The sequence below is a fragment of the Diorhabda carinulata genome, chromosome 10, assembly GCF_026250575.1.
Source record: "Diorhabda carinulata isolate Delta chromosome 10, icDioCari1.1, whole genome shotgun sequence".
Taxonomy (NCBI): domain Eukaryota; kingdom Metazoa; phylum Arthropoda; class Insecta; order Coleoptera; family Chrysomelidae; genus Diorhabda; species Diorhabda carinulata.
This window is the reverse complement of record NC_079469.1, coordinates 16569384-16582132: the sequence shown is the minus strand read 5'-3', so window position 1 is coordinate 16582132 and position 12749 is coordinate 16569384. Positions and strand designations below refer to the sequence as shown.

The following is a 12749-nucleotide window of genomic DNA, read 5'->3' as shown; positions in this document are numbered from 1 at the left end:
AAACAAAGTATAAACCAATTTCAACTTAAACTGAAATTTTCGCAGTATTTCAATTCAAATTTACCTGATTTAAAACACTATCAAGGGAATTGTAATTAGTCAAAAATATCGAGAACTTTTATTGTCAAATTTTAATAAGAAGTATCGCGGCGTTTCAACGTAGTCGTTTATAAAATTCTTGAAAGAGGTTCGCGTGTACACAATATATTTCTCCAGAAATTTTAGTATCCGACCCTATTAACCTGGAAAACGTAAGATGGGCATAGCTCGAACGACGAAGGAACGTGATGATAAATAATTGTAGGTGTTAACGTTTTATATTATCCGATTTAACGAACACCAGCTGCATCTATTCTTAGGAGAATGGAATTGCGAGAAGATTATTTGTCTCTGAATAGTTTATAGAACTGTTTTGATTGAAATCGTTTTGAAAAGGGAAGACACAGAATAACAGAAGTTGGAAGTTGGACATTTCGATATCATAGCTCATTGTAAAGTCGGAAGATATTTTGTGAAAAATAAGTTTAACATTGATTAAGACTCATATGAATCATCGGGTGCAGTGGTTACTGCCTTATCATATTATCAACGAATCTAAAAACATATTTTGTTTTTGCTGTTTAGTTGGTTTACCGAATTAAATCGTGGTCGCACTTCGCTATAGAATGAATTTCGTGAGGGTCGTCCAAAATCGGCTGTTGTACTAGAAAACATGATATTCTGATAAAAACTTATTGATTAGAGTTTTTAACAAATTGTGCGAGACTGGTAAGCTTCCCAGTGCTAACATATCATCTGAACGCGCTACTCGACAAGGTTTGGTAGAAGTAAAAAATATTCTGCATGATCTAGTAGAAGAACTACTCAATTGGGAATTCCACAAAAAAAGGTGATAAACGAACAAGGCTTACATCCTTATCACGTACAGAGAGTACAGCACCCACAACCAGAGGATTACGCTAACCGTATGGAGTTTTGTCGGTGGATAAATAATAATCATCGTGTTGTATCGAATATACTCTTTACGGATGAAGCTACATTTACCCGTGATGGCATTAATAATACTCGTACTATCATGTATAGTCAGACGAAAATCCCCACGCAACAGTCGAAAGCAATTTTCAACATCGGTTTTCTGTAAACGTGTGGTGTGGTATGGTTGACAGTTATTTAATTGGCCCATTCAATTTGGAGAATCGTATCACAGGAGACAACTACCTAAATTTTTTATAAAATGAATTACAAAGTCTATTAGAGGATTTACCTTTAAATATTAGAATGCAGATGTACTATCAGTACGATGGAGCTCCTGCACATGTCGTTCGTCAGATCAAGCAACATTTGGACGAACGTTTTCCAGGGCGTTGGATTGGTCGTGGAGTTCCAGACCTCACACCACTAGATTTTTGTTTATGGAGCTGTTGTGTTTTGCGAACGCACTCTTATTTTATTTGACTAATCATCAAACTTTTTTATTCGATTAAAGTTTGCTATTATCGCGACTTTAATAATTGAACGGCTTAGTTAATTGTATATCAACGAGTAGTGATTGTCAGGTTTTTCGAAACACAAAACCACAAATAATGTATAAACTTTTCGATCTTTTAATAACGAAAACAAATCCAACTTTTCGCTTGTATAAAATGAAATGCCGTGCAGCACGGAGAAGTTTGTTCATATATAGAATCAAGTAGAGGCCGCAGAAGCGGGAGATTGAATTCAGTCCAAACTATTTAATTACTTTTGAACAGCTTTCCTTGAAAAAATACCAAATTAATGTGGTTTCACGGATTGCAGTTGGACTAACTTGTGATACGATATTGTTTTTGTAAAGTATTAACTCTCAGGAATGTTTTGCCAATTTTATTGTTATGTGAACTGCTGTGGTCGATTCTTTCATTTTATTTCAAATAAACGATTCTATTCTTTTGTTGCCAATATTTATTTCAACATATTGCTAAACGTACAGAAGTATAACTCAGTTATATTTTGTTTAAAGATTTCAGAAAGTTGTAAATTGCGAGTAATGAATTAATAGAGGTAATAGGTGAAATTGCATATTTCAATTATCACGACTAAAAATTTTGTAATTATCTAAAAATCATCCCCAACCAATTATCGACTTGGGGGATTTAGGAGTAATAAATAAAAGTGTACTAAACACAAAAAAAATTATTCCAGCCATCGGTCATCTCTTATTATAATAATAAAGAGGGTTAAAGAATAAAAATTTGACATTTTCGACAATTACGAGAGACTTATGTACAGCAACGGACCCAGATGACCTGAATGATAATGATTATTGTTTCATGTATCACTATTCATTTGTGAAATATTAAAGCTTGATTGTTTCACATCAAAATTGTGTTAAATAATTCATACGAAATTATCAAATATTTTTCCATTGAATCATGACACCATACTCGAAAGAATTCCATCTAAACGGAAAAACTGAAATCTCAAATAGAATAGACACTGCATTAAAAACGAAAAATATAGCTTGATCGAAAAAGTTCGAGCGTTTTTTACTATTTAATTTGAAATTTTTTTATCTAGAATAAATAACAGCCGTAAAGCATCATTTCATTATAGAAAATATTTCATTTATTTTTGTGTGAACATTTCCAGCAATTGGCGATGAATAAACCGGATGACTCGAATCATTTTTCTGACCTATATTTTTAGTGATGGAACGTTCACGTAATGATTTTAGTGCCGTAGGTAACGTAAATCGTCGTTTCTGTGCAGGCGGATTGGAAATGGTTTCTACGAAAGATCCACTTACTTAGATTGAACCCTTAGGGAGAAAAGTTTAGTAAACGATAATTGTTTCATTTTAAATGAGAGATACAGAGAGTATGAAAAGATTAGAGTAGATCTGGGACGCTGCAAGTTGCTAATCGAAATTCAAAGATCTCAAACAGTGGCACGTAAGGCTACTTTATCCAAGCAATGAGCAACTGCACTTGAAAAACGAGCAACTTGTTTGGAGAAAAGCTGGTGGATAAAGTGGAAGAGATTAAGGCTATTGGGAAGGTTGGCGAGGAGATGAAGTCAGCTGACTTCCAGATTTCCACCTAAACCATCAACTTACCCTAAGTCGACTCAATACCGGCAACAAAATCAGCGATCTCAGAACCGCTAGCCCAGCAGGTCGTCGAAAGTATTTTTGCGGGACATTTTGTAAAGGTTTGGTTAGTCGATCACTGAGGACAAGTTTATCATCCAGACTGTGGAAGGGTATAACATACGTTTTGAATCAACTCCCTTTTAAATTAATCCTCCAATGTCCAGAAATCGGTCGGAGCAGGAATCGGTATACATTCAATCAGAAATTGATAGACTATTTTCAATTGGAGCGATTGTGGAAGCTGAGGTAGTTCCAGATCATTTTCTTTCTTCGTTTTTTTCTAGTTCCTAAATCTGATGGTCGGCAGAGGTTTATTCTGAATTTGAAAAAGTGGAACAATCAGTCGTTGGATCAGATCGATTTTAATTTCTTTAGGAATGGATAAAGATTCACTGCGCATTCTTCCCGGCATATTTCGACATCGAAAGCATGTGCAAGAGGTGTGAGCTTTGCGGAAATTAAAAAAGTGGCTGGTTGATCTCCAAACTCAAGAGTTTCTGGTGATTTTTATCATCAGCCAATAATTATAGAAAATAATTCATTCACAGTTCATTATTTTTTTTCGGCCAAAAATTTATAAAAATCGTACAAGCCGTTTCCGAGATAATTGAGGCGTTCCATACATAAAACTCACTCTGTATATTATGTGAAATAAGTAAAATATCTCATTAATTCGTAGCAAAGTACATCAGCGTCAAAATACAAGTAGCTATAAAGACATTTTCACATCTTTAAGAGCTCCAATGCACAACAATCCTAGTAAGAATACTACGTACCATCAAAGAATAGTTCTCCGTTCAGTGATTGTTTGCCGCGTCACATTACAACGCGATTTGAATTGGTAATTCAAAATAGTATTTATATTTTTCAAATATTTTGATGTATAAAGTATAAATTAGTAATTACTATCGTTTCATTAAACGCTCTATATACGATTTCTCTCGTGATCCAATTTTTCTTATAAGACTCCCTGTCCTCGAACAATTTTTCCATGACTCGATGTAATATTTTGCACGTACCGTACATAAGCCTAGCAATTAATATTTGGGCAAATCCGCAACTTTTTTAGATGAAAAGATTTTTTAACGCCGTCATGAGTCTAAATAACTTCGAATCTTGACAGATGTATCCTCCGGAAAAACGCATGTTTCATATGGAAGAACATCTACATAAAAAGTTTTACCTACCTTAGAGGATATATTACCACGTAAAATTATTACTGTTAACAGAGATCTCATGAGAAGAAGTTTTACATGTAAAACGAGGTCTAACCATACTGCAAGATGTTACGGAGTTAATCACAAACAAATAATGGAGAAAAGTGTACAAAATAATGTAAAAATGTGGAAAATCTTAGTACAAACGAAAGCATCGAAATAATGATAACAACGGAAAAAAATTAAAAAAAAAATATAAACAGTCAAAAAAGAAAGAGAATAAAAAATCTATACAAACAAAAATGAAAAGCTTAGCAGGTGATAGGAAAGAATAGAAACATTGGGTACAAGAGGAGCAGGAATCCTCTTTAGATAATGGAACGGTTTCTTAAACTATTTTTTCTTTGACATCCCATATATTTTAAACATGTATATAAGAAGATATATAAAATTCTCGTATCAAAGTGAAAATTTGATATGATTTAACAATGATTTCAATACTGTAATAAACTTCCCGTCTAAGTAGTAGGTAACTGATCAATTATTAATCCATCAGTTTTCCCCTTCAGGCGTCTAAAGGTTTCACTTCTTAAGGCAAACAGCAAGGAGTAGAGATGAGAAGGGAGTCGATGTTCTGTTTTTCTCACAAAATAAGTTTTCTCTCGCTTCTCATAAAGTTTAAGGCCATTATTGCTGTTTTGGCATCGATCGTAACAGTGACGTTTCTACTATTCTACTTTCTACTTTCTCAGCGCAATTAATATCAATATCAATTAACTGAAAGTATCTATGAACAAACAACATGAATTATGATTCATAATTCATGATAAATTGGACAATATTCTAGGGAGTATCTACGTATATCAAGGTGACTCTGGCGGATAGAGAACACTGGATTGGTAAACTCCTTTTAACTCCCTATACTTTTCCCAGCGATGTACAATAACTTCGATATCCTTTTCAAAATACCGGAGCTTAACGGCGGAGACTGAAGGAGCATGAAATTGCATTAAGGCGACCCGCGACAGGACTCCAACTCTTGGAAAGGCATCGTAGAAGAAGGCGATTATTTGTTTTATTGACGGGTCAGTATTGAAGTGTGGCTACGATCAGGGAAACGATTTTCTCAATGTACTATTCGAGAGTTACGACCGTTCGAAAAGATATCAGTTATGGATTGGGGCGGAATTACTTTCCGTGCTTGAACTGAACTGATTTTTATTGATAATGGGGCTCTAACAGCCCAAATGTACATCCGGGAAATGCTACTAGAGGTTGTGCTCCCATTCGCTCCATTTACTGGTGACCAATTCATTTTGATGCAGAAAAAGGCTTGTCCACACACCGCCAAAATTGTTACCGAATACTTGGAGCAAGACAACAACTCCGTGATTTAAATCAGATCAGAAGAATCAGAAGAATGAGGCACTATACCTACGAAAACAGTCCAAAATTCTATTTTTTCGATGTCTGATAAAGTTAGAGCCTTCCCTGAAAACAAACTAAAATTGATAATATATCACCTAACCCAGAAGAAAACCATCTATTTTTTGTGTAGGTACAAGGGTTGCTACTTAAGTAATGAGATCGACAAAATGAAAACAAATATTTATAATTGGACGTGACTTTATTGTTTTTTAAAATTTTTTCCATTAAGCTCAATACACTTGCATGCGTTTGAAGCAATTGTTGAAGCATTTTTTTCCACTCCGATCGAGGTACCTCCAATTTGAACACATCAGCCGCTTTTTCAGGTATAGAAAAATCTTGACCTCGTAATTTATTTTTGATCTGAGGATATAAGAAGGAATGGGTGCCAATTTAATTTCATTTTTTGACCAAGATGAATTGTTGAAGCTCAGATAGCACTCGTACGAGAACACATTCTGAATACGTTTACTATTTAAAATGTCAAACTTTATGATGGCAATGTTAGATTTGATATATTCACATAAGTGTTGCCATATATCAAAACTTAAGTAACAACGCTCGTAACAACAGTGAGGAATGTTATTTCATTATAATGGTGTGAGAAATTTTCTTTTTTAAATGTGTAGTCCACACATTTTCGGGTGTCTATTATGAACCAAACAGGAGAAAAAACATAATTTAATCTCCAGTAAATTTCTTTATGTAATGAACGGTTTTTATTCTCTATGGAATAAATTGAGAATTATTCCATAATGAATCGAAACCGTTCAACAAAGAAATTTAATGTTGATTGAACAGTCTTCTCTTCTCCTACTCAATAAAGAGGATCTTCCTCACTATATGGCATTATCAATTTCTTTATACCGCTTGGTGAAATAAAAATTTGTTATTACCAAGATCGAATGAGATTTTTTTGTTTATCATACGAATTGGCATGGTCTTATTTGATATCTTTGGAAGTTGTATTTATAATTTAGATTAAAAAAATTTAGATGCTTGTATTGTTTTATAATTGTTAGGTTTAAATTACACTCTGATGTGTACATGCTTGATATGGCTCTGTTGTTTTTTGTTATATTATTTTATTCATTGTTTCGTTATTCACATGATTGGTGCCGTATTTGAAGATAAATTTCAATTCTATTTCATATCTGAATTTTTATTTACACAATAGATTATAAATCTCATCAAATTTTATGGAAGTATTATTAATAATTAATGAAATATTATTGAGAATTAAATAAAATTTGATCATATTACAAACATTGGAATCCTCAAACTATTAAGTCAGCCTTTACCCCATTCATTAATTTTCCCTGAAATTTGCATTTAAAACAAATTACGATGCTGAGTTTTTATGATGAATATTCAATAGTTCGTTTAAATACATAAACTGTTGAAAAACTCTAACAGATATAGAAAAACGAAATCAATTAGGAGAAGAACCAAAATTAATTACACTTCTGTTGAAATCGAATTAAATTGATAAAAAAGCGTAAATCGAAAATCAATTCATAGATAAAAAGCTTATATATACCTCTGTCTATTCGATCTACCGCTTTTATCTGGTTTCTCATTATAGCCTTATAAAAAAGCCGAGGAGTATTACTTCATTTTTCAAGATAGAGGATTAATTTTGTACCATGCGTGAGAGTAATCTATTTTTAGAAATATATTTTCAGTAGAAATATTATTGACATCAATATAGAAAATTTATCCAACTTGGTCCTCGAGGTATTTCAATTTCAATTCTTGTTACCTCTCAGAAAAGATCAGTGATTGTTAGTTTGGTTGATAGGGCTAAAGGTAAATAAATAGCACAATCTCTATTTCACTTGATAACCTTGATAATTACTCTGTGAATGTAGCCAAATATTTATCAAATTTTATAACTCCTTCTCATGATCCGCTTTCATATCTCCCTACTGCTAATAATATGGAATTAAAGGGATTAATAAAGGGAATAATTGATTGAAAAACTAATTTTATAGACTACAATCTATAACATCAAAAAACGGCAGTTATTAACAAAGTAAAATCAATTATAAAAATTCAAAAATCCTTGTAACAGAATCAAGAACAAAAACGAAATTGTTAGAAAAGGTTCTTATACATGAAGATGAGAGAGAAATATATCGATGATAAAAAAGATCTAACAAATACGAGAGTGGTCTGGTCTATCGAGAACTTTGTGCAAAAAAGAAAATTTTAGAATAGTGGCGATTTATTTTTCTATATAGAGTCCTTTGTTTTACCGAGATATACAAAAGAAGTTTCCGTGGCAGTTATGACCTCTTTCGATTCAATTTTCTACCCGACGTCGACGAGTCACTTTTTCATGGTTGGAAACAAATCTTGTGAGCTCGGTAGATGGTACAGCTGTTAATAGCCCAATTACATCATTTTCCAGAGTCGAGGACGAATGTTCACCGTTTAGGGTGCAAATACATTACATTAACACAAAATTGTAAAATACTAACTTCAATTCAATAACTTTCATACGAATTTCCCTCTCCTATTTATTCACCTTACGAAAGGAAAATCTAAAAACTATTGTTAGTAGTAGATAACGTTGAAAAAAAAGTACCTGCTGTTCAAATTTAATGAGTTTATCTTTATAGTATTACCTGTACGATGTTGAATCCGGATATATCCATATTCAGGTATTAAAAGATTGGATTACCACAGATATAAGACCAATTGAGTGGTCAGTGTTGCAAAATTTATCGCAAAATTTAAAAAATCGCATGGCTTGTTATATTGGAAATAAGTGGACAACAGCATCTACTCTATGTTTTCTAAAATTTGTAATTTTTCTACTTCGCAAATGTTGATGTATTTCTAACAGGACAAAAACATCTAAAGATTTGTTTTCAGTTGATTTGGATAAATCTTTTACTGATCCAGTTCCGTTAACTCGGTGTGATAGTACGGTGTTTCGTAACAGGAAAACTACACACTTACGGATATTCATATAGATATTTAAATGCACATTTTCCACTCCTTACGAAAGATTTCAAGAAAAATTGCATGAAATGACATACTTTAGGAATTGTAGAATGATCGTTATCTTTAGCTTTATTGTATGAATTAGGTCGTCGGGTTTACCAGATTGATCAATGAATAAAAATTTCCTACATTCTCAGAAATTCTTATTTAGCAACATACGAGGATGTATTGATATCTAGTTGGCCTAGACCAGTTCCATATATATATTCAGTGGAAAAGTGTGTGTGTGGTTTTTCCGCAAAATGAGCAAAGAGTTTTGGAGCCAGAAGAATTTGATGAGGTTAATTAACGTTCACGAAGGTACACCTTTATTGTGGGACCCTAATAATGATGATTATAAAAACAAAATCAAAAGAAGAGATGCATTAGATGACATTGCAGAAGATTTAGGTGTAAATAATGTCGCCGTCCCGGATGGGAGCTAGAGAAAAAAAGAAGCCTTGGTGGGGATCAACTTATTTTGATTAAGGAAACGCCAAGAACCTGAGTGTTGTAGCCAGACGATTTTGAACGCTGATTGCTTGGCGAAAATTAGTATTTTGTTTACTTATCACTGGTCCTATCATCGATATTAACAATTCAAAATCCCCATTTGCCATTCTCGTAAAATTTGTAAAATTGTAAAACCAATAAGCTGCTGCAATGCAGGCCAGACGACGGCTCTGTTCAGATCTCTAACAATTGTTGTAACTTGTAATTGCTTTAATAAATATATTTTTAAAAACGAATTTTTCTTCAAGAAAAAAAAATTACATCACCGTATATCATTTGTTTAACATGCAAAATATTTCTTGTTATACATGTCGAAACAAATGTAGAAAGAAATCTTCCCCATTTATTCTGAAATACTTGAATGCAGCTTAATGGAACGTACGACATGCCAAGATGAGGGCGAGAGGCAATTTTAATGGAAATGAGCCTTTTTGTTCGCGAGAAAATTTCTTAAAATATCTAATGAAGCTCTTCACATTTTCTATAAGAAATTTCACTTATTTTAAGAGAATAATTGTAATATTTTCCATTTTTCAACTATCTATATGAAATTTATTTTAGCTGATTTATAATATTTCAGCTAAGGAATTTTTGTCTAACCAAAAGTGTTTATTAAAACATTCAGAAATAAGACAAGTTACCATACAGAATTTATTGTCCAAAAACTTTTGGTATAATTTATAACAAAGCACAATTATTATAAATAATGGATTCAATATAGAGAATTATTTATAATTACGTGCATTTTTTGAAAGCCAATCAGACAAACATGTGACTAAAGAGGCAAAAAATTTGACATCAAAACAACTTAATAATTTCATAAACGAAGCTCCTGATCAGAAATATCAGGCGACAAAGATCCAAATGATTATTCAATCGCGTTTTTATCATGTAGTCGAGCAGCGTGGCGCCAAAAAGCGGACGTTCGAATCAACGGAAAATCGACAGAAGAATGCAAAATCTTAAGAGGAGTCAGACAAGGTTGCATTGCATACTCTTACCACTTCTATTTAATTCGTATTCAGATAAGATTTTTAAGCAAACTAGACACAACTTATCATATGGTGTAAAAATTAACTTATAAATTAGATAAAGTTGTACTGTGTGACGACTTGAATGGACTGCAATGCCTTGTAAACGCCATTGACAGAGTGGGAAGAGACAATAACTGGGTCTAAATCAAAATATATGATATTTAGTCGCTTGCCTTACCATAACATACAGCTACAGGTAAACGGACAAACGATTCGAAGTTTCTACCTGACTATATGTACCTGGATTTTTTAAACAATAAGTTATTCAAGATATCACTTAACGAGCAAAGATCCCTATTTTGTATGTACGATTGAGCTCCACCGCACTTTAACAGACGTCTGATGGTTTTTGACATGAGACGATGTGAGATACCCAAGGGGAATATCGATCGCCTCATTATTGGTTTAACTAGACGCTTTAGGAAATGAGGGAGTGAAATTTTAACAATCTTCATATTATGAACTCTTTGATACGTAATTTTCATATTCTCGAAGTAAAATAATTTTATTACTAGTGTTCGGGTTTTTATGTGAACGAGTATATTTGACCCGAAAAATTTGTCCAAATTGCAAGAGAAATGGTTGTCCGCATATCAGACTTTAATCATGATTAATTATCAAAGGACGTTACTCATAAAATTATTCATTATTTGTTGGCCAATGAGATTTGATAATTCTACTGTTTTAGCAGAATTATATTTCATGTTTGAAAGCATTAACAGATGAATTTATATTGCAGTTTGTGGATTATTTATTGTGGAGCGAAGGGCTGGGAAAATAAAAGTTTAAATACTAACATTCTGGGCGCACTAATTAGCCTAATTACATGAGTGATGAAAATAATTAAGGGAATGAGAAAGTCTATTCGTTCACCAACATAAGGTTATTACCAGACTTTATTTAAAATACTCTGTCTATTCGGTTTATTAAGATGGAATTTTCTTATAAAACTAACATGAGAATAGATTTAGTAACAAAAAGTAATATATTCAATAATCTCGCGAATTAATTTTGATATAAAATTTTGGATTTTGGATTTTAACGGCAAAAAACGGCAATTATTGAGCTAATCAATAGTCATTTTTGACAAAATTTGTCCGCTAGGTTGTCCGTATGTTTAAGTTTTCACGTTGTTTCATTTGTTATTAGCAATAAGTAGAATCTGATTTTACAACATGTCTCTGACCCTAGAAAATATATATAGAAAAATGAGGCACTTCTAAGTTTTCTTGGTTTTTCAAGTTGTTCAAATATAAACAAAAATTATAATCACTGCGGAACTGTTGTCACCTCTAACCACTTTCTCTTATAATGGACTCGTTACTCTACGATATCTAGATCATTATCATTAATAAATATGTACAAAAGTTTCTATTTTTAGGATCAGCAGTGGCTATGATAGGTGCCAACCTACGGTTTGGATCCAGCGCTGCCAATTCTAGTTTGAACGCAACCAAGGTGTTTCAGTGTCATCCAGGAGGTACGGCAGAAGCAGCTCTAATTTTCGCTCTAGGAACTTTGGGAATGGCAGCAAATTTCGCTTTGATGGGTGTAATCCTGGCCAACAGGCAACTGAGAAGGTAAAATGAATCTTTTACCCACTTTTTTTTTTTTAGTGATGTAGTTAAACTTTGCACAAATTGTATATTTAACGTTTAAACAACAAATGAAAATGTTTGAAATTATCAGGAAATGTTTGCATACCACATAATAAGTAGAATGTAATTGGATTAAATATTTTTTTTGTATAATATTGAAACGAGATCAAAGTCATGAGTGACAGCTACAACGATTTGAATTTTATACCGACAAGTTTTATTAGAAGTTAATATTCGGCAACAAATGAGGTTTTGTAGGAGCCCAATTTTTGACAATTTGTAGACAACAGCTTGTAGAAACTAGAAAAAAAAACATAAAAAAAACTAAATATACAGAAGAAATTGGCTAAGCAGAACTGGACTTACAGTCCTTTTTTTATAATGAAGTTTCTACATATTAGTCCAAAATAATTTTTTGAAAACCAAAATTGAACCTAATTGACCTTGAAAATCTCGTTTTTGATGAACAGGACCTTAGCAAACCTATTTTAAACCTAATTGACCTTGTAAAATCCATTGTGGACCAAATTGACATTGAAAAAACCCATTTTAGACGTTTTAAAACCAAATTTTAGTTCAAATTGGTCTTGTAGAAACCGAATTTACCTTGTAAAACCAATTTTAGGACAAATTGACCTTAAAAAAACTCTTCTTAGATCGAATTGCTCTTGCAAAATCCCTTATACACAAAATTGAAGTCGAAAACATCCATCATAAACGAAATTCTTTTGAAAATCCATATTAGTTCAAATTGAATCTTTTGAAACCCAAAATAAACCTGATTGACCTTATAAATCTCATTTTTGATGAACAGGACCTTAACAAAACTATTTTAGACCTAATTCACCTTGTAAAATCCATTGTGGACCAAAAGTTTATAATTCATTTGTTGTTTTGT

The 12749-nt window shown here is 32.6% G+C and overlaps 2 protein-coding genes across 5 annotated transcripts in view; one reads left to right on the top strand and one right to left on the bottom strand.

The window, feature by feature from the left end:
- The window catches only part of LOC130898860 (midasin), a 103719-nt gene that overhangs the window by 41060 nt on the left and 49910 nt on the right, over positions 1-12749 (bottom strand). The window lies entirely within an intron of this gene.
- The window catches only part of LOC130898862 (uncharacterized), a 54177-nt gene that overhangs the window by 10145 nt on the left and 31283 nt on the right, over positions 1-12749 (top strand). For all 4 annotated transcript variants that reach the window (XM_057808425.1, XM_057808426.1, XM_057808427.1 and 1 more), the window contains one exon: positions 11635-11833. In XM_057808425.1, the coding sequence (XP_057664408.1) occupies positions 11635-11833 (199 nt within the window). The remainder of the gene's footprint in view (positions 1-11634; positions 11834-12749) is intronic.